General features: G+C 40.3%; 1 protein-coding gene across 3 annotated transcripts in view; it reads right to left on the reverse strand.

Annotated features, from left to right (window-relative positions):
- Nucleotides 1–26,642, reverse strand: part of gabbr2 (gamma-aminobutyric acid (GABA) B receptor, 2) — a 1,055,299-nt gene that overhangs the window by 31,176 nt on the left and 997,481 nt on the right. For all 3 annotated transcript variants that reach the window (XM_072253441.1, XM_072253440.1, XM_072253442.1), the window contains 4 exons: nt 10,678–10,788; nt 8,300–8,524; nt 7,046–7,228; nt 805–934 (listed from right to left, as the gene is read on the reverse strand). In XM_072253441.1, the coding sequence (XP_072109542.1) occupies nt 805–934; nt 7,046–7,228; nt 8,300–8,524; nt 10,678–10,788 (649 nt within the window). The remainder of the gene's footprint in view (nt 1–804; nt 935–7,045; nt 7,229–8,299; nt 8,525–10,677; nt 10,789–26,642) is intronic.

The raw sequence follows: 26,642 nt of genomic DNA on the forward strand, positions 1-26,642 counted from the left end.
CACAGTCCTACTTAAGAATGCTGAAGACTTGATCCAAGATGCCCCAGACTCTGGCACCCAGGAGGCAATAAATCATCCAGGAATCTCATTCTCTTCCACAGAACTTTCATTCTGTTTCTTTAACTAACGAATCCCCTTTCAAAAGTCACAGAGCCAGACTCAATGCCAGAGACCTGACCACTATAACCTTCCTTGGCTAATTACATCAAAAGCAGGGAAATGACAATTAAATTGGAATATACACTATCTAAGATGTATTTAATTCCTAAATAGAATATCTTTGTGTTCTCCTTAAAACAGAATAAGGGAATATCTTGTTGAACTTTTTTTGTACTGATGGAATGTTTTCCTGGCTACTTGGTGAAGTTAGATTCATAACTCCTACTTGTATCTCATTCCAATTCCCTAGTATTGCAACAGCATATACAACAAATATAAAAAAAAACACATATTGGGTTTTGATATTTCTTCAATCCTTTCCTGGTGAATTCATGTTTCCCTTGCTATCTAGTATTAACTGTGACTAACCGGACTCGGAATACAATTAATCTACCGGGCTGCAGTATTTCATATACTATATCAAAACTTATACATAGTGTATTGGAAACTTCTGGTGTTAATTTCAGTAAAGAATCTTTCAGAAAATCTGGATTAAATAAAGTTACTTGTGATTAAATATGAAGTAACACCCACAGTTGCCACGGTACATGAGAAATTAATTGAACAATATTCAAAGCTCACTGGCTCCATCTCCTTTGATGTGTTACTAATATTTCTGAAGTTATTAAAGACAGATGGGCTTACCTTTTCCATCTGTGAAATTCCGCATGCTCAGAATGTTATTGAGCTCCTGAATGTGGTTTTGTTTAACGTACTGTGCCTTTTCAGGTGTGTCCTGCAGCTGCATGGTAACCTCCTCAAGCTCCTTGTCAAGCTGTAGAGGGAAGTGATGCATCTTCAGTGAATGCACTTTAACCTCAATTAAGTCAATGTGAATTATAGTGCCTTTCCCTAAACTACAAGCATAGAAGGATTGCAATGCACTGGACGCTTCAAAGAATTGCGGTGCAATTTGTAATGTGTCCAAGTTATAGACAAGAGTTGGAATTTTTCATTTTTCGGAGTGCTTCACAAATTCATGAATTTGGAATGCAGACTGTCATTCTGGTCCGTATTATTCCTTAAGTCAATTACATAGGTAGTATGTTGCCATATTCATTGAAACAATTCCAATAACCATAAGCCTTATCAGGGATACTCAAAATACACTGGATGCAACTGGGGACTGAAATAAAAGAGAAATGAGAGTGGATATAGAACAACTAGAAAATGAGGCAGGAGAAATAATAAAAGAGGACAAGGAGATGGCTGATGAACTAAATGTGTATTTTGCATCATTCTTCACTGTGGGAGACACTAGTAGTATGCCTGATGTTGTAGTGTGTGAAGGAGGAGAAGTAATTGCAGTTACTGTTACAAGAGAGAAGGTGCTCAAAACGCTGAAAGATCTAAAGGTACATAAGTCACCTGGACCAGAGGAACTGCACCCTAGGGTTCTGAAAGGGGTAGTGTTAGAGATTGTGGTGGCATTAGAAATGACCTTTCAAAAATCATTGGACTCTGGCATGGAGGACTGGAAAATTGCAAATGTCACTCCACTCTTTAAGAAAGGAGGAAGGCAGCAGAAAGGAAATTATAGTCCAGTTAGCCTGACCTCAGTGGTTGGGAAGATGTTGGAGTCAATTGTTAAGGATGAGGTTATGGAGTACTTGGTGATGCAGGACAAAATAGTACACAGTCAACATGGTTTTCTTCAGGGAAAATCCTGCCTGACGAACCTGTTAGAATTCTTTGAGGAGATTACAAATAGGATAGATAAAGGGAAGTTGTATATTTGGACTTTCAGAAAGTCTTTTACAAGGTGCCATACATGAGGCTGCTTACCGAGTTAAGAGCCCATGGTATTACAGGAAAGTTATTAACATGGTTAGAGCATTGGCTGATTGGTAGGAGGCAATGAGTGGGAATAAAAGGATCCTTTTTTGGTTGGCTGCCAGTGACTAGTGGTTTTCTGCAGAGGTCGGTGTTGGGACTACTTCATGTATGCTATATATAAATGATTTAGATGATGGAATAGATGGCTTTGTTGACAAGTTTGTAGATGATATGAAGATTGGTGGAGGGGCAGGTAGTGTTGAAGAAACAGGTAGGATGCAGAAGGACTTAGACAGATTAGGAGAATGGGCAAGAAAGTGGCAAATGAAATATAATGTTGGAAAATGCATGGTCATGCACTTCGGTAGTAGAAATAAATGTGTGGACTATTTTCTAAAAGGAGAGAAAATCCAGGAATCTGAGATGCAGAGGGACTTGGGAGTCCTTGTGCAGAACATCCTAAAGGTTAACTTGTAGGTTGAGTCGGTGGTGAGGAAGGCAAATGCCATGTTAAAGTTCATTTCAAGAGGTCTAGAATACAAGAGCAAGGATGTGATGCTGAGGCTTTATAAGGCTCTGGTGAGGCCTCACCTTGAGTATTGAGAACAGTTTTGGGCCCCTCATTTTAGAAAAGATGTGCTGGCATTGGACAGTGTCCAGAGGAGGTTCACAAGGATGATTCCAGGAATGAAAGGGCTATCATACCAGAAGTGTTTGATGGCTATGGGTCTGTACTTGCAGGAATTCAGAAAGGTGAGGGGGGATTTCATTGAAACCTTTCAAATGTTGAAAGGCCTAGACAGAGTAGATGTGGAAAGGATATTTCCCATTGTGGGAGAGTCCAGGACAAGCGGGTACAGCCTCAGGATAGAGGGATGCCCTTTCAAAACAGAGATGCGGAGAAATTTCTTTAGCCAAAGGGTGATGTATTTGTGGAATTTGTTGCCACATGCAGCTGGGGAGGTCAGGTCATTGGGTGTTTTTAAGGCAGAGATTGATAGGTTCTTGATTGGACATGGCATTAAAGGTTATTGGGAGAAGGCCGGGAACCGGGTCTGAGGAGGAGATAGACAAAAAGGATCAGCCATGATTGAATGGCGGACCAGACTTGATGGCTAGATGGCCTAATTCTGCACCTATGTCTTATGGTATTATGGTCTAAAGCGGTCCCCCAATTTCCGTCAGGTTTCACCAATGTAGATGAGCACCAGATACAATAGACGATCCCAACTGATGCACAGGTGAAGTGTTGCCTCACCAGGAAGGACTGTTTGGGGCCCCGAATGGAGCTGAGAGAGGAGATGAATGGACAGGTGTAACATTTCTGTATAATCATTTCTTCAAACATGTTAGTTTCTTCACATCCTCCTCCTGTGGCTCCAACTTTCACAGTCTCCCCACTCTCTGGCCTTCCCCTGAACCCCCCATTCAGCTGACCGCCGCTGTGTCGAGTTTGAACTCCAGATTCTGTTCTTACTGATCAGGAGGAACATGTTTGTTACAGCTTCCCGATCGAGTTGTTTGACAACCATTGAAAACCCTACAGAGAGCAACTAAAAGAATCATTTGGAGGGAATAGATGAAATATGAAAGCAAACTAGCAAACAATATCAAGGTAGATAGTAAAAGCTTTTTCAAGTGTGTGAAAAAAAGAGAGAAGAGAGTGTATACATGGAAGTTTTTCTGGTTGGCAATCTGGGGTGAGTGGTGTGCTGCAGGGGTCAGTGCTGGGCCCACAACTGTTCACGATATACATTAACGGTCTGGAAGAGGGGACCGAGTGTAGTGTGTCTAAGTTTGCTGATGACAATAAATTGCGTGGAAAAGTAAAATTGTGCAGAGGATACGGAAAATCTGCACAGAGATATAGATAGCTAAAGTGAATGGGCAAGGGTCTGGCAGATGGAGTACAATGTTGGTAAATGCGAGGTCATCTGCTTTGGAAGGAAAAATGGAAGAGCAGATTATTATTTAAATGGTAAAAGATTGCAGCATGCTGCTGTGCAGAAAAACTTGGGAATGCTTGTGCATGAATCGCAAAAGGATGGTTAACAATAGGAGGTCAGGCTATCAAGAAGGCGAATGGAATGTTGGCCTTCATTACTCAAGGGATTGAATTTAAGAGCAGGGAGGTTGTGCTGCAACTGTATATGGTACCAGTGAGGTCTCACCTGGAGTTCTGTGAGCAGCTTTGATCTCCTTACTTGAGGAAGGATATACTGGCTTTGGAGGCAGTGCAGAGGAGGTTCACCAGGCTGATTCTAGAGATGAGGGGTTAGACTATGAGGAGGTTAGACTATGAGGAAAGAGTGAGTTGCCTGGACTGTACTTGCTGGAATTCAGAAAGATGAGAGGAGATCATCTAGAAACATATAAAATTATGGAAGGGGTAGATAAGATAGAGGCAGCAAAATTTTTTCCACAGGTGGGTGAGACTAGAACTGGGGGACATAGCCTCAAGGTTCGGGGAAGTAAATTTAGGATGGAGATGAGGAGGATCTGCTTTTCCCAAAGAGTGGCAAATCTGTGGAACTCTCTGCCCAATGAAGAAGTGGAGGCTACCTCAGTAAATATATTCAAGACAAGGTTGGATAGATTTTTGCAAAGTAAGGGAATTAGGGAATTAAGGGCTATGAGGAAAAGGTAGGTAGGTGGAGATGAGTTCATAGTCAGATCCAGCCATGATTGTATTGAATGGTGGAGCAGACTCGATGGGCCAGAAGGCCTACTCCTGCCCCTATTTCCTATATTCTTATGTTATATGAAAAGAATTTATGCTTAAGGAATATCCATGTTCCACAGATGTGTGTCAATATAAACAAAGTAAAGGCTTTCTGAAATAAAAACAATGAGTGCTATGGGAAGTAAAGAGGATGTTCATTCTGAGGAAAGTAGTGAGACGGAGGCCTGGGTGCGACAGGAATGAACAATGCTCCATGCAGTCTGGGAAAAGACAGATTTAGTTAGGACCCATTTATGCTCTTATAATGGTACCTATTATTTGCTGAAGTCAAAGGAGAAGTTGTTCAGTGTGAGAACAACTGTATAACAGGCTGGGAGTGGTGGTGCATGGGAACTCTCTGGATCTCTTCAGGGAAGAAGCTGAGTGATGGAGGCTCTGAAGACTGAATGTAAATGATGGCAAGAATATAAATGGGGCAAGGAAATTGGAACCTGTGGACGAAATGGAGGGCAAATGGAAAAGTAATGGATTGGATTAAAAGAGAATTGAAAAAGGCAGAACAAATGGGATTGAAAAGAGAGAAGCTCCGCAGATAAGTTCATCCTTGGCACATACTTCATGGATCATGTTTAGGATTAGAATACTGTGGAGTATGCAGGAAAAAAATTTCTGTGAATGAGATCAGCCACAGTTTGGAAAAAGATGCTTGATGTTTAATGGTGAAATTGTGATCCATAGGGAGATAGGAAGAGGAATTAGAAAGATTCTAGCCCCTATAGGGTAGAGATCATTTTTCTCCAAATAGCAGCAGTGGCACTCTTTGTCAACAGGGTTTGTGTTGATCTGTAGGTTGGACTTCAGAGAAAGGGGTGCTGCAAATTCAGAGGAAGAGGGATGGAGCAAGTTAGCAGTTCAGCACAGGGATCATTCCCTAAAGAGCACATTACTTAACTGCCTAGCCCCTCCAACAACCTAATTCCTTCCCACCTATATTCTTGTACTGATACAGAAGATGCAACATCTGTTTTTCAGTGCTTTGAATATCTACATTCTTATCTCGTGAACACCACATCTATGCAAAACAATGATTTTGTAATGTTTCTTTTATTGAAGTTCACACTAATGAAAAGAAAGTGGGGAGATCAAATGTAAATACTTCTGGAACACCTACGCCAAGTGCACACGCCTAATCTCAAACCTTCAATAGCCTGACACTTTAATTTTTTTTACTCTATATCTAGCTTGCTCTCTGACATCAGTCTTCCAATCAGCCAATAAAGCATGGCATAAGCTCTCAATTTACAAACTTTCAGATCCAGCACTAAGTTCAGATCATAATCACTATGCCTACATTTTCCAAGCACTAACTGTAATTGTCATTTGCCTAACTGCTCATGCACATCCCACTTTGGCCCAAAGTTTGATTTTAATCTGTAACAAAAGCAGAAAAATATGGCTGGCAACATCCAAAAACACAGAAGCTGAGTCATTATTATATCTGATGACCTTTCATCAGAACTATCCCATTTTGCCTTAGAGTCCAGGCGGTCCTAACCCCCACCATTAACCAAGGAGTCCGTGGATCCCAGGATGGGAAACCCTGCCTTAGATTATTATCACTTCTGCAAGTTACTCGCTCCGATTTTGTTCCTGCATCCCCTTCCCAGTTCCTGGATGGTACTTGCTTCAATCTATGATATATTTTCTCTACCTGACATGAAAAATTAACCCTTTTTTTCTCTTCCCTGACCTCCTGAATATTTCCAGCTTTCTCAGAGCACCGTTATAGAACAAGCATTTGCCTATCAGCTTAGTACGGGGTGGCATGACAGCATAGTGGTTAGCACAACACTCTACAGTATAGGCAGCCCAGGTTCAATTCCTGCCGCTGACTGTAAGGAGTTTGTATGTTCTCCCTGTCACCGCGTGGGTTTCTTCCCGGTGCTCCTGTTTCCTCCCACATTCCAAAAATGTACTGGTTGGTAGGTTGGTAGGTTATTCGGTCATTGTAAATTGTCCCGTGCTTAGGCTAGGAGTAAATTGGCGGATTGCTGGACTGCGCAGCTCAATGAGACGGAAGGCCCTACTCTGTGCTACATGTTGATTAATTAATTAAGCTCAGCAGTTCCTGACAATGTATCTGTGTGAGTGCACCTTCAAAGGCCAATGGACTTACTCATGGGAATTCCTGATTTATTCCTTCAAGCGGACTTTAAGGAATTTAATAAAATTTGTTATCTCTGTATCCACTTTGCCTCAGTGTAGCTGTTAATCCTTTTTCTATCACATAGATATTCGTGATAATTTTCTTACCAGTTTCCAAACTTCAAGGATAGTCTCTAAAAAATCACAACAGCTTTGGTTTTAAACTGTTTGCAAAGTCCATTTTGAAGAAAAGCAGATATTTTTTGAGAGCAAAGTAAGTACCTCTGTGATTTTCATTCGCAGACGATGGTTATCAGTCTGAAATCCCTCAAGTCGAGATGTATTTGCCTGGTTTACACTTGTTACAGACGTGGATGTTTTTGAATCTTCTTTCTTCTGATTTTGGGTGAATTGAAATCGCCTGTTTTGCGTGGCTGCATCTGGGTTTGTTTTTAACGTAATCAGCTGCAGGAAGAAAATCAGGAAGGAAAGATTTAAAGCAATATGTCAAAGTATTATTGTAAAATATTGTGGCTATTCAGGTGTACTGTAGTTTTGGAATATACTCAAAACCCTAGAAAACTGCCCAGGACCCAATTACCCCTGGTTTATGGTTAGCAGCAAAATTCCTGCAAGTTCAACTCAGGATGGTTTTATCATGGATGGTGATCCAGTGAAGGAACACATCTGTTGGTTGAGGGTAAGTTGGCAGAGACACCAAGCATTTGACTTTGGGAATCATTGTGATTTATTTTTGGGTTGGTTCAGATATAACTAAGTGTTATTGCAATAGGAGAGAAACTTGGAAACAATTACTCATCAATTGCAACATACTTTAAAAAATAGTGAAAAAGACCATAAGTATAAATATTCTGAAGCATCTCCAACAATTGAGGAGTTGATGCACTCGATGACTGAAGAGAGTTACGAATTGAGGCCAGAGATGGATGTCACATCTTCATCTACTGAGTTTCAGAATCAACACAATCAATATTTAAAAACAGGTGTCATAAACGAGTTTACTCAGTATATGTCAATAGGGATAAGGTCAATGCCTGCAATGTACATTCTGAGAACTTTAAATGAAGCAGACACACTTTTTACAACTCTTTGTTTCCACACACTTTGCATGTTGCTTCAGTGAACCACATGAGGGATGACAATACCATTGTGGAAGCATGGAATATAAAGTTAACACAACATTATTTATACCTGCAAGGTCAAGTTTCTGCAAATAATGTAAACTGTTTCTAACTTCTCTGCAGAATTTTCCACAAGGAAATGTAAAATTTTATTGGCAAACTCTGTATTCATCAAAGTAGATACATATTATTTTCCTCAATAACTCCACTCGAGGAGGAGGTACTGATGCACTTGTTTTCATGCTGTCCAGCATTCACAAACAGGTGAGGCCCTGTCACTGAATGTTCAGTTTAAACTTATAACTGGGGGCATTAGAAAACTACTTGAGTGCAATATGAAATTATGATAGCACAAATATGACATTAACTTACTTCAATTTCTTATTCCACATACCTTTGGCACAAACACCAGGCACAGAGTGATGGTGCTGCAGAAAATGATGACCAGAGCAACAATACAGAACTGGACATTTGGCTGATCTCGAGTTAGAAAGGAAACAGCAGCTCCTATAATGCACATGATTCCCACATTATACACACTCATACCAATGTACTTGCTGTCATTTAGGGCAGGGATGCTCACATTCCGAGTTTCCCAAGCAAGAAAACATCCAAACAACTGAAAATGGAAGGCAAATTAAATTTTAATTCAGTATTAATGTAAACTTCAGAAATTATAAATTGCATCATTATTAGACATATGCTTAATACATTAATTTAACAGCGAATTTAGTTTAATTAAACAGATGGATGCTCAATGATGACTGAGGATTAAGTAGCAAAGAAAGTAAGAAATAGGAACAGTGCATTTGGCCTCTCAAGACATTCCTGCCATTCAGTAAGATAATGGATGATACAATCTCGGTTTCAACACCACTTTTCCCTTCTCTTGCTATACTTTATTGATTCCTTTACTGTTTAACTTTTCTATCAAGTCCATCTTGAATGTATTCAATCACAGCCTCCAAAACACTTTGAATCATAGAACCACAGAGGAGTAACTTGGCCTCAGTTCTAGCTGAAACAAGCAACAATTTATTGTGGATTTACACACCCTGGCTTTACATCAATCCAATAAACATTCTCTGTGCTAACCAAAAATGCAAGCACACACTTCCTCTAATGTGACCATACCTCCATGTGGTATTCCATGTATGTTCTTTCCAATGTCCAGTAGAATTTCAAAACATTCCATAAGACCATAAGATATAGGAGTAAAGTTATACCATTTCATCATGGCTGATCCATTTTTCATCTCAGCCCTAATCTTCTGCCTTCTGCCTTTATCCTTTCATGCCTTGACTAATCAAGAACCTATCAACCTCTGTCTTAAATATACATAAAGACTTGGCCTCCACAGCTGCCTGTGGCAAATAATTCGACTAATTCATTACTCTTTGGCTAAAGAAATTTCTCCTCATCTCCATTTTAAGAGGATACCCCTCTATTCTGAGGCAGCGTCTTTTGGTCCTGGACTCTCTCTCTCTCTCCATAGGAAACATCCTCTCCACATGCACTCAATCAAGGCATTTCACCATTCGATTTGTTCAATTAGGTCACCCCTTCATTCTTCTAAATTCCAATGAATACAGGCCCAAAGCCATCATTCCCTTGTTTTATACCCCGTTTCTCAGCCAACATTCCATTTGTTTCCCCAATTATACCTGAAAATTAACTTTTTGTCTCATGTACTCAAAACCCCAGATCCCTTTGTAGAACATTTTTGCAGTCTCATTAATTTCCTTAGACATTCTTCCTTCCAAAGTGGATTACCCCATATTTCCCCTCATTATACCCCACCAAACAACCTCCTGCCGCTCACTCAACCTATCTGCAGACTATGTCATCTTCACAACTTTCCAATCCTGCTCATTTTGTTTTGTTGATTCCAATTGTTATGCTTTGAACTTCAAGATGTTCATCTCATTTATAATGGTGAATTAATGCAATTCCTTAAAACTTATTATAGAACAGGCATAGTGAATGGAGGAAGCATTCTATATCTATGCATAATGTAATGGAAGAATATGGCAATGCTGTTAGATAATATAAACCTGTGGACTAAGTAATTACTCTGGCATTCTGGTCTCTGTCACTCCATGGCCTCATTCCTGACTGAGTAGAATGGAGAGGCAAGAAGGGAAGAGAAAGGAAAGGGAAGACAGGTTGGAAGGGGGAGAGTAGTGGGGAGGAAGAGACTGGGGATGGAACCAGATGCTTTAGGAGTGTGTGGACATAGACACAGAGGCTAGAAGGCGGCTAGTGGCTAGAGGACACACAAGCAGCAGCAGGTGCTGGAATCTGTAAGAAAGGTGATATGTGGAACTAGACTATGAAAGGAAAAAATGGGCTGAAAGAACTAATTGCGAAAGGGGAACAAAACTGGGTGGAGTTTGTTTGAAACTTGTAATAAGGTCAGAAGACCTTTGAAATCCTGTACACAGAAAGCGCTGCTGAGAAAATTGCGGCAATGGAGTGTTGATTAGTTTCCAGTTGACTTCATGGGCACTGTGTGTGGTGGAAGAATGGGGGATGGGGTCAATGCTCAGACTGCATAGGAATGACAGATTTGGAAGGTACACACTGCTGGGTTAACTCAGATATATACACAGAAAAGGGTGTAGGATCAAAAGCTCTGACACAAATTGAACTGAAGTTTTTAACCATAGTGAGGAACGTCAAAGAACATGTGAAGTTACACTTTAATAGGACAATACAATGTATGTGAATCATCTCAAAACCATGCAGAAATATGAGTAATACAATTCATACCATAAGAAGCCCTTTATATGCATATACAATGCCCAGCCAGATACTCATGTTGGCATTTTCACAGTGCTCTAGTAATGGTCGAATTGAAAAATCTCTCCCAGCAGGGTCCAGCTGCAAGAACAAAATCCATTAAGACTTGACACCATATTCATTAATATTCAAACATGCTGAATTGACTGGTAATATTAGGGAGGTGAAACTTTTGTTAGGTTCAGGCACTGGCCACAGTGTGAATACAGTGTGAATAATCCCCGTAAATTGCTGAAGATAGGGTGAATTTTGGAAATAATATTATCACTTGTAAATTGATTGTAGTTATGTTTCACTGTCTCAATCATAAACTTTAAATGTAAAGTTGTAAGATATGATGTGTGTGCAGCCTGTTGTACCTCTTCCAATGTCACATAAATGGACATCTATTCACCAGACAACCACTTTCACAGACTTTTGCTCCAAGTGTAAAATTGGTTGCATAGAACAACCAGGCCTTTTGCCCACCTTATTCTTCTCAACAAATTGTCAACTTGACTTTGTCCCATTTGCCTACATTTGTTCCATACCCCTCTGAGCTATTCCTATCCTTATACTGATCTAAATATCTTTTAAACATTGAACTGTACCTTGTTTTACCACTTCCTCTGGCAACTCGTTCCAAATACCAACCACATTCTGTGAAAAACTTTTCCCTCATATCCCTTTTAATTCTTCACTCCTCTCACTTTAAATCTAAGCCCTCTAGTACTTTTCCTACTGCAGGAAAAAGACTGACCTGACCTATGCCCCCAAAAATTTTGTAAACCTCTGCCCCAGCGATAGAAGTGTTAGCCTACCAATTCTCTCAGAAGATATAATGTAAAGTGATTGTTTTTGGAAAGGAAATCCATTTTTTCCATTCATGTTGTATTTTTAAGCAAACTATATTAATCATTATAGTAAATATTTTCAAAAATAATCAAGCTTTGATTTGTTCTATCCTTGGATAAAGTGTTAGCAATCACCTGATAGACAAGTGGAAACTTCCTTATAATAACTTATATCAACATTTTTTCTAATAGCATCTGCATTTTATTGATCTACCCCATGATTTCCTGCACCTTTCATTACTAGATTTTCTATCTTGGATTTCCCAATATTTTTAGAGCATCTACGGTGAACAAAAACCTGCAATCATCCAATCCTGCTGATTGTTAACTTTCTCTCTATTCTCTTTTCCTCTTCCATAACTTATTTACCAATGAAGAGAGCAAACTTTATGTTGGAAACTGCTGCAATTCCTGGCGTTTCTTCTCCCTCTCAGGACCAGGTCTCAGAAGAATACATGGCTGAGAAAATAGTGAATTATTCAGTGTAGCCGTGAAGACATCCGATTTTGAAATGGAGTCATGTTTTATTAATGGATAACTGTGACTCTAGATTAGAAAGTCTAAGTGCTATGAATAATGGGTGAGAGCACAGAGGAAAGGAAATCATATGGTTTTCAGAATTCACTTGCCAAGGTGTTCATTGAGCTGGGTCCTGAGCAGATCAAAGTTCCAAAGTAAAAGCAAAATTTATTATCAGAGTACACACATGTCACAGATACACCCCTGAGATTCTTTTTCCTATGGGAATACAAATCTATAGAATAGGAACTGTAAACCGGATCAATGAACGAACAAGAGTATAGAAGACAACAAGCTGTACAAATTGTGACGAGAATACACATAAATTAAGATGTTTGCTGGCCTGGGCTAGCATCAGTGGCATCAGCAGTTGGTCTGCCACCTGTCCTCAGGGGAAGGAGAGATAAGGAACAATGAAGCAGCGTCTGGAGATGTGTAATGAAGGGACGGGAGAGAGAGCTGTCTGGAGCGGCTCCCCCTTTGAACCCTGAACTGTTTGAAGTGATGGACAGGCGATACCCCAGCAGGGGGATAAAAAGGGACAGGTTCGCTAAGGTGGACACACACGACACCCGAGGTAACGAGACCCTGGAAGCGGTGCGCCTCTCACGAGTCGGTGGGAAGTACCGGACCTTAAACGCACAGGGTGGAAAGGTACGATCAGCGGGAACCCGGTGTGTGTCCACCCTCGCTTGGGTGCCAGGTTCACTGCAGAGGATCGACCGCATCTGGAGGAGGGGTCACAGTCGGTGACCTCAGGTGACATCACAAAGGACTCACCCGAAAGCTGCTTGTGAGCAATATCGCCGGTCTGTGAGTGGAAGCCGTTCTAAATGATCAGCCGTTCTCGTTCTCTCTCTCTCCCTTCCCCCCCCCCACGTTGTCCATCGCCATGGCAACGATTACTGCGAACTGAACTAAATCGAACTGGACTTTTGTGTCACTTTGAAATTGGTCATTTACCCCTAGACAACGATAGAGCTTGATTGATGCTGTTATCTTAATTCTGTGCACATGTGTGTTTATCATTGCTGAACTGTTGCATTTATTATCCTTTTGATTACTGTGTTGTTTGTTTCTTTAATAAAACTTTCTTAGTTCTAGTAACCCAGACTCCAACTGCTGATTTCTGCTGATTTGGCAACCCAGTTACGGGGTACGTAACAAAATGCAAATATAAATAAATAGCAATAAATAACGAGAGCATGAAATAACAATGTAAAGAGTCCTTAAAGTGAGAAGATTGGTTGTGGGAGCACCAGAAATAGAATGAGTGTAGTCATCCTCTTTTGTTCAAGGGCCTGATGGCTGAGGGGTAGCAACCATTCTTGAATATGGTGGTAAGAGTCCTGAGGTATTTGTACCTTCTACCTGATGGCAGCAGTAAGAAAAGAGCATGGCCTGGGTGGTGAAGATCTTTGATGATGGATGCTGCTTTTCTAAGACAACAAGATGATAGCAATCCTGAAGTAACTTAACATATCTGTTAAGGTTTGGGCAACTAGAAGACCTTTTGTGTTCCAGATGCAAACTTAAATTAAAACCTATTTACGGACAAAATTACGAATTACAGGAACAGGTTTTAGTTTGCTCTTGAATTTGGGTGAAGACTTAATGGCTCACACACCCTGAGTTATTTCTTCCCATTTCATTTGAGCATGTCAAACCTATCCTTAAGCACATTTCCAGGATGACTTTATCCTCTGCACATAATATAAAACTAAGCAAATCTGAAACAGAACATTTTAGGGAGAATAGTGTAACCACTAAACACAAGTAGGAAAATACAAATAGAAGAAATCACTGTTTACCAGGTATTAGTAGATCACCAATTGTTGGACAGGGTTTGAAGAAACCCATAAATAGGATGTACGCAGCCTATGATTCAAAAATTGGGTTCATTGAGAAAGAGTACTTTTATAATCATTCGCTTGGTGCAGTGGTTACAGCATTTCTAAAGTTGTCAACACCCACATTTTGAGTAGATCGCAGAGTTAAGAGCATAGAAGCAGACCCTGCAGCTCATGATGCCTATACTGGCTGCTGAGTACCCATCTATACCTACCCTATTTACCAACAAATGGTCCATAGTCTTCAATGTCATGGCCATTCATGTGCTCATCCAGATATTTTCTGATAGTCTTTGCCTCCACTCTGTTAAACAGTGCATGTTGGGTTCCAACCAGCCTCTAGTTAAAAAGAAAATGTGCTCATTTCCTTCTCTAAATCTCCTGTGACGATAGACCTAGGCGAGGATTGTTAGTACCCAAGTGCTAGTGTATCCAAGATTAGAATTGATACACAATACGAGACTGAAATGTAGACAGGGTTCTAAACTAGACACTAGACAAGAATACAAAGTTGAGCCGATAATTGAACACTGAAACTCAGTTCAGGAGCTCTTTAAATATTAAAATCTTGGTGCCAAGACATGGCCACCAATTAGTGAGGCAGGCCTGAATCTTTAAAGGAGCTGTGCCAGCTAGCCATATTCTGAAGATTCAGAGTGTCTGAACCCTGGAGGCAGGCATGGTCAGATGCATGTCGTAACACCTCATACATCTTACCTTAAACCTATGCTCTCTGGTTTCAGGCCCCTCTGCTATGTGGAAATGTTTCTTACTATTTACTGTGTTTCTGACCCTCCAGTCCTTAATCAGGTCCCCAGTGAGCCCCCTTTCCTCCGGGGAAAATGAAACCTGCATACCCTGCTTTTCATCCTAAGTGAAACACTCCAGCACTGGCAACATCCTCGAGAATCTCCTTTACACTTTGTCCAGTGCCATCACATCCTTCCCATAGTGTGGTGCAAGAGCTGTGCACAGTTGTGACTCAGCCAATATAAAACACATAAAATGTCAGATATACTCAGCACGTCAGGCACCAGTTAGGGAAAGAAAATATATTTCACATGTTCCAAGAACACACCTGGAGTGTGCTTTAGCATTTTTCTATCCTCATTTCATATTTCTGGAGGTTTTAAAATATTTATTGTAATTTAACTATTTAAAAAAAAATTACACCATAATCACCCTGATTTTATAATCAATGTCCTGCTAATGAAGACAAGTAGCCCATAGTCCAGTGGAGATTCTCACCTGATTGTACTTGGTCCATGATTTAAACAGAGGTAGGAGATTCTGTCTCACAGTGCTTTAGGTCTCATGTGTGATACAATATCAGACCCTCCCCATCCACAGGTCAAAGCAGGAATCACTGCAAGTCAAATGTCTTCTGATGTAATTGATCCCAACAAATTCGGTAATATTAAAGTTCTTTACAGCAAGGAAGGATTATGAGTTTTGACAGAGTCACACAAATGTTTGGCTGGGCTGCTTCTGAACTTACAGGGAAATAGATTTATTAGAATCATACCAGAGTTAAACTGCAAAAGGAGTTTACAAAGTCTGGAATATAGAAGTTTGAGAGTCTATTGTTAAGTGGAATTGATAAGCTGACACAAAGAATATTTTCTCTGCTGACTGAAAATCTATGATGAAGCAAACGGTTTAAATTTCTACCTTCTGAGGATAGTGAAAAGACAGAGGTCTCCTTTGCAAGCAGCAAATTCTGCTCTGTCAATTTCAAATGCATTGTTGTTAATTTTTAATTAAAAAAAATGTAGGGTTAAAAGGCAGGAATCTGACGTCACAAATCAATCAAAATCATATTAAATTGTCCAATAGACCTGAGGGATTAAATGACCTACTTCTTTTCTAATGTTGCTCTATTATTCTAAGACTTGAAACAGAAAGATGGAATTATTTAGGAAATTTCCACATAAAAAATGATATAAGTATACTTTCTGTTTTTACTTTCTGTATCTAAGAATGACCTAATATAATATACCAAATCTGAGTAAACATATAAATATTTTTATTAAATTAAAAATTCCAGAATTTCAAATAAACTATAAATAATGCAAATGGCCTGAGGACATAAGTGTTGCTCTATACTTAAACAGGACAATACAATTTAAAATTTTGCCAGTACCAAATCTGGCTTATATAGATTGCAATCTCATTCAAATTATTCATTATTTATTATTTCCTAAATTTATTCAGCAATTTCCACTGCAATTTAATAATGTCTTTCTAAATTAGCCAAATTAACTAATTAGCACAAATACTTATTTACTTAAAATATCAACATGTGCACAAAACACAGTATTAAAAAATTATAACTCCTTCCCATGTGGTGAACATCTGATATGAACAAAACTTCAAGAGAGGAGAGACCTCTTCATTATATCCTCTTTACAGATTTGGGGAAATCACAATTCAAGTTCATTGGGTTAAGTCTGATTTCATATTAAAGTGGTTGGAAAATTTGTTAAGACTCAAAGCTGTGGAAATTTAGAGTAACTTCTGGGAATGGATAAGCATGTGATGAAATGTACATGTGACCATTTTATTTTGTGAGGAGAGATTCAGTGCGGTTCCTCATGGGACAAATCTAGGGTAATTGCATTTACAGTTCAGGAACTCAATAAAAGTGATAAAGGAATTTTGTTGAAGTATAGCTTAACAAAAGCAATGGACATTAACTCAGTTTGCACTGTGTTTTGTGCACATTTTGATATTTTAAGTAAATAAGTACTTGTGCTATTTAGTTAATTGGCTAATTTAGAAAGACATTATGAAATTGCAGCGTAAATAGGCAAAAAGGGTGAATACGAGAACAGTCGTCTCTTTCAAACTTAGTTGAGTGTGCGAATCTATTGCCTGAAAAGGCTGATGACATCAGGAATCCAATCAAAGATCATGAATCAATTAAATCTCTCCCTTGAAACCTATAACTCTGTATACAAAGGCTGCATCATGGATGACATGAATTCAGGATTACAAAAAAAGAGAAAAATGATAGCATTCACAAATTTGCAGATTGTATGGGCCAGAGGAATGATATCGGGAACTTCAGAAACCACTGAATGAGCACAGAGAACTAGAATGAATTAAACTTTGTATAGCGCCATTGTTGACTTATCTTTGGGTTTTAATTATGTCTCTCAGCATAGTACGCAAATACACTTCTAGACCCATTATTTAACTTGCCTGAACCTCACTGGAAAAATTTGAACTGATGCTCGAACTATATAGTTATAATTCTAACTATATGATATATTGTTTCAGCAAAACTTGCTTTAAAGGCTTTTTCAAACTTTACAACTTTCCTGATTAAAGGTGATTGAGCTGAACCATTAACTCTGCAGATGCTGCCGAGCTGATGAGTCGCTCCAACATCAGTGTTTTAGATCAGCCTCCAGAATCAGCATTTACTTTCTAAGATGCTGCTGGAAGGCTGAAGCAAGATCAGAAAACGCTGAGTAATTCCAGCATTTTTTGTACTTTTTGGTTTATTTGCTTTGTCGATTGCTACTATGCGAACTTAGACATTTGGGAGTCGAGCTTTTTCGTTTGGTGTTTTGCAATACTGACACAGCTTAGTAATGACAAGCACTGATAATTAGATTTTTACCTGTGCTTAGTTTACATCCTTCTATATTAAACCAGTTTTAATTCAATTATATTGCCCGCCTCCTCTTCCAGTTTAAAATCATTTACACATTTAAATTGCATCAACGTCGTGAACTGTCCACATTTTTCTCTCATTTGGGAGCAAAAATCGAACAACATTGAGGATCGCGCAGCTTGGTGCAATGCTATGTCACAACTTTTAAGTGCAGGAAAATGGAGGATGGAGGTGAAGGTCGCAAAATGGGACAGGTGGTGCTGGGCTGTCAGCCCTGCGGATGGAAGCTGTCTTCAGCAAAACTCATCGCTCACTGACAGAGCTCAGGGTGGCCGTGGCTTAGCAATATCACACGTCATTGCATGGATGCTGATGATTTCCTGCGGTCCTCTCAGGGGTGTTGGGGTTTGGGGGAGGGTGCAGGAGGTGGATTTGGAGGAGGGTAAGTCTCATGGCCATTCTTGCCTGGTTGCAGGCAATGAGCAATACAGTTGTTAGACCAGGAGGAGAATTGCTGATGGTCAGAAAGTCATCTTATCCCAAGAGAGAGAAAATGGCCAAAGGTTGCAAAGCCAGGGTGGGAACTATGGAGAAGAGAGTAAATGAAGGGGGGGTGAGGAGCGATAGAAGAGAAATGGGGGTTACGAGAGAGAAAGGGGGGTGTTGGGGGTATGAATACAGCAATGAGATTTGAAGGATGAGGTGGGGGTTTGGAAAGATTTAGGGGTGGTGGCTTTTTAGTAGGCTCATCACCACTAAAATGAACAGTTACTTCAAGAGAGTGGGAGGTTTTAGATGGAGCTCCAGAAGGGAAGGAAGTTAATTTACATGGACCAAAAAGCTTTGACTTAAAGGATTATTGGCTTTTTAAGAAAGGCTTTCCTAATATTCTGAGTTGGTGCTCAGCAGCGGCTCTTCTGAAGGTGTCCTCTTATTCCTGTTGCCTTTCTCAGCAGTAATGTAACGAGTGGAAAGCTTGCCGGTGAGCCTTTTACAACTGAGGGTCAGATGGTTGTGTTTTCTGGAGTGAAGTGAGAGGAAAACAAGGCAGGCAGAAACGTCACAATGAGCCTTCCTGGCCAACATTTCCCAATTCCCCTTTGCATTGCCAACTGATGTTAGGTCATTTTTAGCAAGAGCACGTGTTTAGTTACACTTGAGAAGTATGGGCATTCAGTTTGAGATTTAGAGTCCATTAGAAATATATTTCTTCAGAGGACAATAGCAAAAGAGAAAGCATTTGGAAAGAACAATTCAATTAAATTCAATTAAATGGCTCTGACAGCCTGGTTAGTAAATGCAATGGTGTTGAGTGGGATTGAGTGCATGGAGTAGTCAATGTTCTAATTAGTTATCAATAAATGCTTAGACCAATCATAAATTAATGTGGTTTCAAATGCACTGCCATATCTTGCAGTCTCAGTAAATTGCTTCTTTGACTTTGACTCTTAGAATTTTTAATAATATTGTTTGCTGGCACCTTTCAACCATACTCCATATGTAGATGGTGCAATAAGTGTCAATATTATTTACAGCGTTATATAATTGCCGACCAAAGCTCTAAGCATATTCACATGAAGAGAAGATAAACATTTTTATTTCATTTTTTTGTCCTTGGTCTGAGACTGGAAAATACAGATAAATTCTCTTCAAAGATCTGATTCAATCTCAGGAAGAATTCACTGTGCTCCTTTCCACTGTATTCCTTTCTTAAGAGATTGTAGATCAGCTTAAATAAATTTAAGGTGAGCTGATATTACTTATAAGTTTGAATACAATAAGAAAATTGGGAGATTTCAAAACTAGGAGCTTTAACAATAATGGTGTATGAAAAGGTCTTTGTGATTACAATGCGGGATTTGCTGCAGTGTGGAATTACTGAAGTGAGTAACATCACTTTGTGTGAGAGGAAGCAGCTGATAGTATCAGGAAGAAAGGAATAGAATAATATTATGAAAAACTGAGATGAAGTAATGTGGAGTAATGCCATGTGGAGAATCACATGTTGGGACAGATCTTTTGAGAAGAGAGGTTTGTTCCTGAGCTTTTAATTCAATGCAAATCTATGCAAATATCTGGTAGCAGATGGTGTCTTCTCTGTAACAGTTGGTTGCTGCACTGCAATGTCACTGTGCATTGAATTAAATATTGAGGAACAATGTCACTGACAAATTCAGTGCTTCCATTCTAAATGTCAGTTTTGTACATTAGGGCAGTTTAATGCTGAGGGAAATGGAAGAGAAATGCAATAAATTCTCAACATCAGGTCCAGTGATTTAAACAGTTCATGATGCTCTGATATTATGTGACATGCAAGCAGAATTCAGGTCTTTAACCAATTGGTCTGAAGTGCTTATTCTTCAAATTGGTATTTCAACTTCAGTCTTTAGGCGAGGTTCTTTAATAGGATTTTGTAGCTTGTTCCTTTGTGAAAGCTTAATTCAGGACAGAGTTACATAGTGATGCCATAATCAACTAAATTGCTGATTTAGGAATACGCAACTTCATGCTTTCTTGCATTGAACAGAGCTGTATTAATCTTATTTTTGTTCTGATCAGTCTCTGCTATAAAAGGTCGTGATGGGAAGGTGGCGACAGATTTTTAAAATCAGCTCTATCACTATTTTATTGTGTTAGAGAAGACCAGAGGTTCACATAAACAGCTGGTAAGGAAAAGACTGCTGGTTCATCGTGCTCACACAAAACATTCATTGCACTACATAACACCATGACTATCATTGCTCACTTCCAGTAGTCGTTGTGTAATCTCCTGGGAATGACCAGAAAAAACATACTGAAATTAATCTTTTCAAAGTTCGGGAAATATGAAACTGGGTGTATTGCTCTCAGAGCCCCAAACAGATCAGAAACCAATTCCTAAAGATTAGGTACAAACCCAGTTCTCACTTACTTACACATTCACTTTTAGTACTTTTGAGAAATTCATTCAGCTGATTTTTGAATGTTGAAACCAATTCAAAATTAAGATAGGTCACTGAAACTCATTATATTACTGACAAACATCTAAGCTTTGTTCATGCAACCCAAGGCTATTTTTATAATCCTACCTATCACAAAAAGGTTATCCATATTGTTGCAGCCTAGTTCTTTCAATATTTTTAATTATTCCGGGCTCCATTCTTTCCTGGGCTGAAAACACCTATTCTCTGTGGCTATCAGAATAATAAAGACCTCATCGGCTAGCAAGCACTCTACAGTTTTTCACTTAAATCCCATCTTGAGGCTTCTAAACAAATCATCAGCATTAATGACTGAGAACTGGACATAACATGCCAGGAGCACTAATCCTCAAAGACTTATAGATACAATGAGCTCAATCAAGATGTGATTTGGTATTTTAAATGCTCTTGGCAAACTGCTTCTAGAACTTCCAGTGAATGTTTTTGATGGCTAGAGAGCATTTAATTGAGTCACAATCTTCATACGGGCCAGAGCCTTAATACAATAAAGGTTGTTCCCAACTAATGCTACATACACTGCATCTTTCTACCTTTTAAAAGGAATAACTGGATTTAAAATATTAGCAAACTTAACCAAAATCATGAGTTTTTGCACATACTTAGCAATACCAATAATATTACTTCGTTAAATTTTCAGATTCACCAGCAATTTTGCAATGTTATCCATTACTGCATCTGAGAATGTAGTCACCTTCAGCTTTTGTCAGAACTAGAACATGTTGGCTCTTCTTGAACAATTGTGGGGTTCACTTCAGGAACATCTTCCAATTCAAAGTTTTCTTAGCTGTTCTCCTGAGTCTTTAATGCTAGGACAAGTAGTCTATTTGGACTTTTCTGATTCTCTCACGAACCTTTAGCAGGTAACTCTTAAAACCATGTATGAGGGGTAAGGTAGAAGGAGTCAATTTTAGAAAACCTAGCACATTTAATTTTCAGCATAGCCCCCTCCTACATTTACACACTTAGTCCAGCGGTCGCAGAGCATACAGATCTTGGACCTCCAGAAAGTGTCCACAGCTGGGTGATTGATAAGTTCGTGGCCTAGGGTAGAAGGCGATGAGTTATGCAGCTCTCGCTACATGCACAAGTGGGTCAACTCTTTGAGTGATTATGCAGAAAGTTTGACGTTAATAACCCATCTCCTTCTACCTTAGGCCACAAACTTATTAATTACCCCGATCGGTTAACTGATGAGTTATTAACTTCACCTTTCTGCATAATCACTCAAAGAGTTGAACTGCATGTGCATGTAATGACAGCTGTATAATTCATCTCCTTCTACCTTAGGCCATGAACTTATCAATCACCTCTGCTGTGGACACTTTCTAGAGGTTTTAACCTGCCAGGTGTTAGCAGTACAAAAATTCCCTTTTGTGCACTAAACTTTTTTAATCTCTCTCGTTGCTTATGTAGTGATGATTGTCTGTGGGAACTACTGTTTGTTCCAACTTGGACTGAATGAAAATCGACCGCATGCTGAGTCTTCTGTGCACCAGCGTCCCTGCAGGAGTGCATTGTTCTGTTAGTCAAGGTGAAATACTGCAATTTGATGTTTTATTATGAGATTTGACTAATCTTCCATGATCCATTTCTTCACTTCCTTCACCATTTGAACTACATGCGTGTAATGTGGACCAAATGATGAGTTCATTTAGTCTAAGATAATGAAAATGGTAGATCTACCATTTGAACAGCTATATACGAAATTATAACACACACATATACACACTTTTGTCCAATTTTGATCTACATGCAGCAGTAATGCAAACAGGTATATGGGCGAACAGCAGAAGAAATGGTGGACGTTCTTCAGGTATGTGTAGGAGTGAGGTCAGACCCGAATGGATGCTTTATTAAAATTGCAATGGTATCATACAACTCAGAGGTTCAGAGCAACACAAGCTGCTTTAAATCATGGAAGGACATAAGGCTCCAATGATTCAGGATCAATCTTGATGTAAAATGGTCTTTGTTTTTTTTTTGTTATAATAGTATTCTTTCCTGTAAAAAATGTGCCTAGCTTATATTTAATTTATGATTTTCCTGTGAATGCTGCTTATCTGACAAGACATATCTGTGATGCTGCTGCAAGTAAGTTTCTCATTGCACCTGTGCTTATACAGTACATATCACAATAATCCTGACTTTCACCTTGACAGGAAGGGTTGTCTGTGGAACTTGTGCCTTGTCCCTGTGATCACTTGGGTTTCTCTATAGTTACTTCTGAAATCTCAATGATTCCCACCCCACCACCCCATAAAAACTGACGGTAGGAGAATCAGTGAGGTCTGTTACAGCAAATGAGTGGTGGAAGGGAAATGATAGGTAGCTCTGAGAACTAGCATGGATTCAATGGGCCAAATGATCTCCTTCTATATACCCTGGCCTCAATAGATAAGTTCAGAAGAACAGCATACCACTCTTTCTTACAAACATGTTAAATCCGAGATACTCATAGACAGACCCCAAAACAACCCATTCTCTGCACTATCAGCCATGTGAATATGATCATCTAAGTGAGCCGGGCTCTACCCAGAGGTCAAAGCTAAAGTAGGGTTAAAAGAAAAATGATTCAAGGCCTTCACCTCCTCCACTTGAGCTAAAGCAGGAAAAACAATGGGGCCTCATGCGCTGAAATAAGGGTATAATTTCACCTTATAAGGAGAAGACCTTAACTCTAAACCTAACCCTCAGTCAAAAACAGCATCTCAACAGGCTAGCAATGACCCTCATAATAATCAGGGGTCAACCTGGACTTCCACGGGTATTTTTACCCTTTGCATTATAATCTGATTAAAAGGTATGTGTCGTGCACAACTCTCAGCTGCATTGGCTGTAATGGCAAACAACTACTGCAGATGGAGGACAGCCATCCAGAGTGTTCAAGCTCTTGGCAACTGTCTGCAGCTGCAGAGTGGAAGTTTACCAAGGGAAATGTGTATTTTCAGGTCAGAGTTCTTTAAGCCAGGTGCCACTCTTCCAGAAAGACAGATGTTGGAGCAAGCCACTGAAGTAATTCAATTAATGGTTCACTTAGAGACATGCACCAACACAACAGGATGCAGGGGAATGTACACATCATCTACTTTTTTTTAACTTACTGAGAATCAGTGTGGAATAAGACCTTCTGACTCTTTGAGCCACGCCATTCAGTAACCCACAATTTAATCCTAGTTTAATCACGGGCAATTTACAATGACCAATTAACCTACCAACTTTGAACTGTGGGAGGAAACCAGAGCCCCTGGAGGAAACCCACACATTCACAGGGAGAACATACAAGCTCTTTAGAGGCAGTGGTGGGAACTGAACCTGGGTCACCTGCACTGTAAAGTGTTGTGCTAACCACTGTGCTACCGTGCTGACCAGACTAGTCTTTTCTGTATGTTTACTTGTGTACTATGGGGGATGGAACTGATGATGTTGGATTGGCAATCTACATTTCCTCCCGTTGCTCTTCAGGACATTGCCCATGGCATCAGGCTGTAGCCCTTTCTCTGGTACAGGCTGCTGCCCCCGCCATTTGCAAGCGTGTGCCCTCATGTCACCAACCAGGTTTTTTTCGCTCATCTCAAAAACTGTGAATTCTTCTTGAAACATCTGTATATTCTGTTATTTTCAAAGTGAGACATGAAGACCCAACATTTTTCAGTAGTGCAAATGTGGCATCCTTAATTACAATTATCGAAATTATTTGCATAATGTTCTATTTTGCGCAACCATTCAATAAAAGTAGTGACACAAAGATGCTTTGAAAGAAGTCTAGGCCAATGTTCTTTAAGTTTTTTTTCCAGCATTACCAATTTGAAGTTTAGAGTAGCCAGAGAAAATTTAGGCTGAAGATTATTTCCAGGTGAAGTTGTGCTATACATAATATGGAACAGACATGATCCATGTTTGCACTCTCAATGTTTGCTGCCTCAGGCAAGAAACTTGAATTATGTAGCATTTGGATAGAAGACCATTAGATCTAAACTGCAATGGAACTACTAATATTGTAATATCATCAAATTGAGATTTAATACGCAGAAGTATCCTGTCTGTATATGTTTTGGGAATGTAATAAAGAACAACTAATGAAGTTGATATTATTAAGAACTGTATCTAATTTTCTAGCATATTAAGGTGAGAACAAGAAATTCCATTTATAGCAAGATCATGCATTTGTCTATAATAGAATTTTATCACTAAACAGGTAACTTACTGCAGTTGGGAGGGAACAGTGGTGTTGATGCATTGTAGGAGATCATCATCATGATCATTATGAAAAAGAGCTTGATCAACCTCGGCTGGGTCACCTGGAGGAGGTTGTATGATGTTGAAAGACCTGAAACACCCGATGATTCCAGGAACATCACTGAAGATGTGTTCAGAAGCATCAATAGATGTATGTACACAGCTTACACCCTGAGTTAATCAGCGACATCCAGGAAAGACTGGGTGACAACTACAAAAAGAGTGGTGATGACTGGAGAGTCAGTGACAGCCCGGAGAGACAGCAACCACGGCAGAACGGGCTGGCAACCCAATCTGCGTCCTCTGAGAGGAGGACCCCCACAAAAGCTACAAAGAATCTGAGGAAAAGATACCCCCGGGGTGCCCGAGAGGGGGGGAGGATGAGCACCCCAGTCGGATGGACACAACGACATCAGACCCAGGCAATGAACAAACGACGATGAGGAAGCAGTGTGCATGTGGCGAAATCTGCAAGCACGATCACGGCTTGAAGATCCACCAAGCGAGGATGAAGTGTTTGGCGGGAGCAGGAGCCGCACAACGCGCAGGTGTCCAACCTGGTGAGTCGAAGGAGGGGCCAGGCCCAGAGTCACCCCTTAGTGCCCGGAACCTCCAAGTGTTGCAAACTAATCCCTCGAACATGAAGTCTAAAAAGAGGCGGATCAAATGGCCTGCAGCTAACATGACTTCACTGTGGAAGCAGTTTGATGAAGATGTTAACCAAATTCTGGAGGCAACGGCGAAGGGAGAGGTTGATAGGAAGCTGCAAGCCATGACAACAATTATTGTCAGTATCGCAGCTGAACGGTTCGGAGAAGAGGAGAAGGAAGGCTCCAAAACATCTTACTCCAAGAACGAAAGAGCATTGAGGATCCACAACATCAGGCAGGAGATGAAAGCGCTGAAGTCCCAATACAAGGAGGCAGGAGAAGAGGAGCGCATTGGCTCGGCCCAGCTGATGTGCATACTACGAAAGAAGATCAGGGTCCTCCGCCGGGCAGAGTGGCATCGGAGGCGGCGTCGTGAAAGGGCCCGAAAACGTGCTGCCTTTATCGCCAACCCCTTCAAGTTCACCAAGGAGTTGTTGGGGGAGAAGCGCAGTGGGAAACTGGCCTGTTCGCAGGAAGACATAGACCAACATCTGAAGAAGATATATAATGATCCTGAAAGAGAGCAGAAGTTGGGAGAGTGCGACATCCTAATAGACCCACCTGAACCAGATGCGCAGTTCAACATGTCAGAGCTGCAACTAAAGGAAGTCAGAGAGGTCGTCTGCAAAGCAAGGGCAAGCTCGGCTCCAGGACCAAGCAACACCTCGTACAAAGTGTACAAGAACTGCCCCAAACTCCTGCTGCATCTGTGGAAGATCCTGAGAAATCTTCTGCAGAAGGGGGAAGATCCCAGAACAGTGGAGATTGGCTGAAGGGGTGTGGATCCCGAAGGAGGAAAATGCCACCCAGCTAGATCAGTTTCGCATCATCTGCCTGCTGTGTGTCGAGGCGAAGATCTTCTTCAGTGCAGTTTCCAACCGGTTGTGCACCTACCTAGCAAAGAACACCTATATTGATACATCAGTCCAGAAGGGTGGCATTTCAGGGATGCCAGGCTGTCTGGAGCACATCAGTGTGGTAACACAGCTCATCAGGGAGGCCAGAGAGAACAAGGGCAACCTGTCAGTGTTGTGGCTCGACCTGGCAAATGCGTATGGCTCCATTCCACACAAGCTGGTGCAGCTCACACTGACCAAATGTCACGTCCCCAGCAGAATCAGAGAGCTTATTGCTGATTATTACAGCAACTTCAGGATGAGGGTCTCTCCAGGAGCAATTACATCATCCTGGCAGAAGGTGGAGATCGGCATCATCACAGGGTGCACTATCTCAGTGACACTGTT

Source organism: Mobula birostris, chromosome 3, assembly GCF_030028105.1.
Source record: "Mobula birostris isolate sMobBir1 chromosome 3, sMobBir1.hap1, whole genome shotgun sequence".
NCBI classification, from domain to species: Eukaryota; Metazoa; Chordata; class Chondrichthyes; order Myliobatiformes; family Myliobatidae; genus Mobula; species Mobula birostris.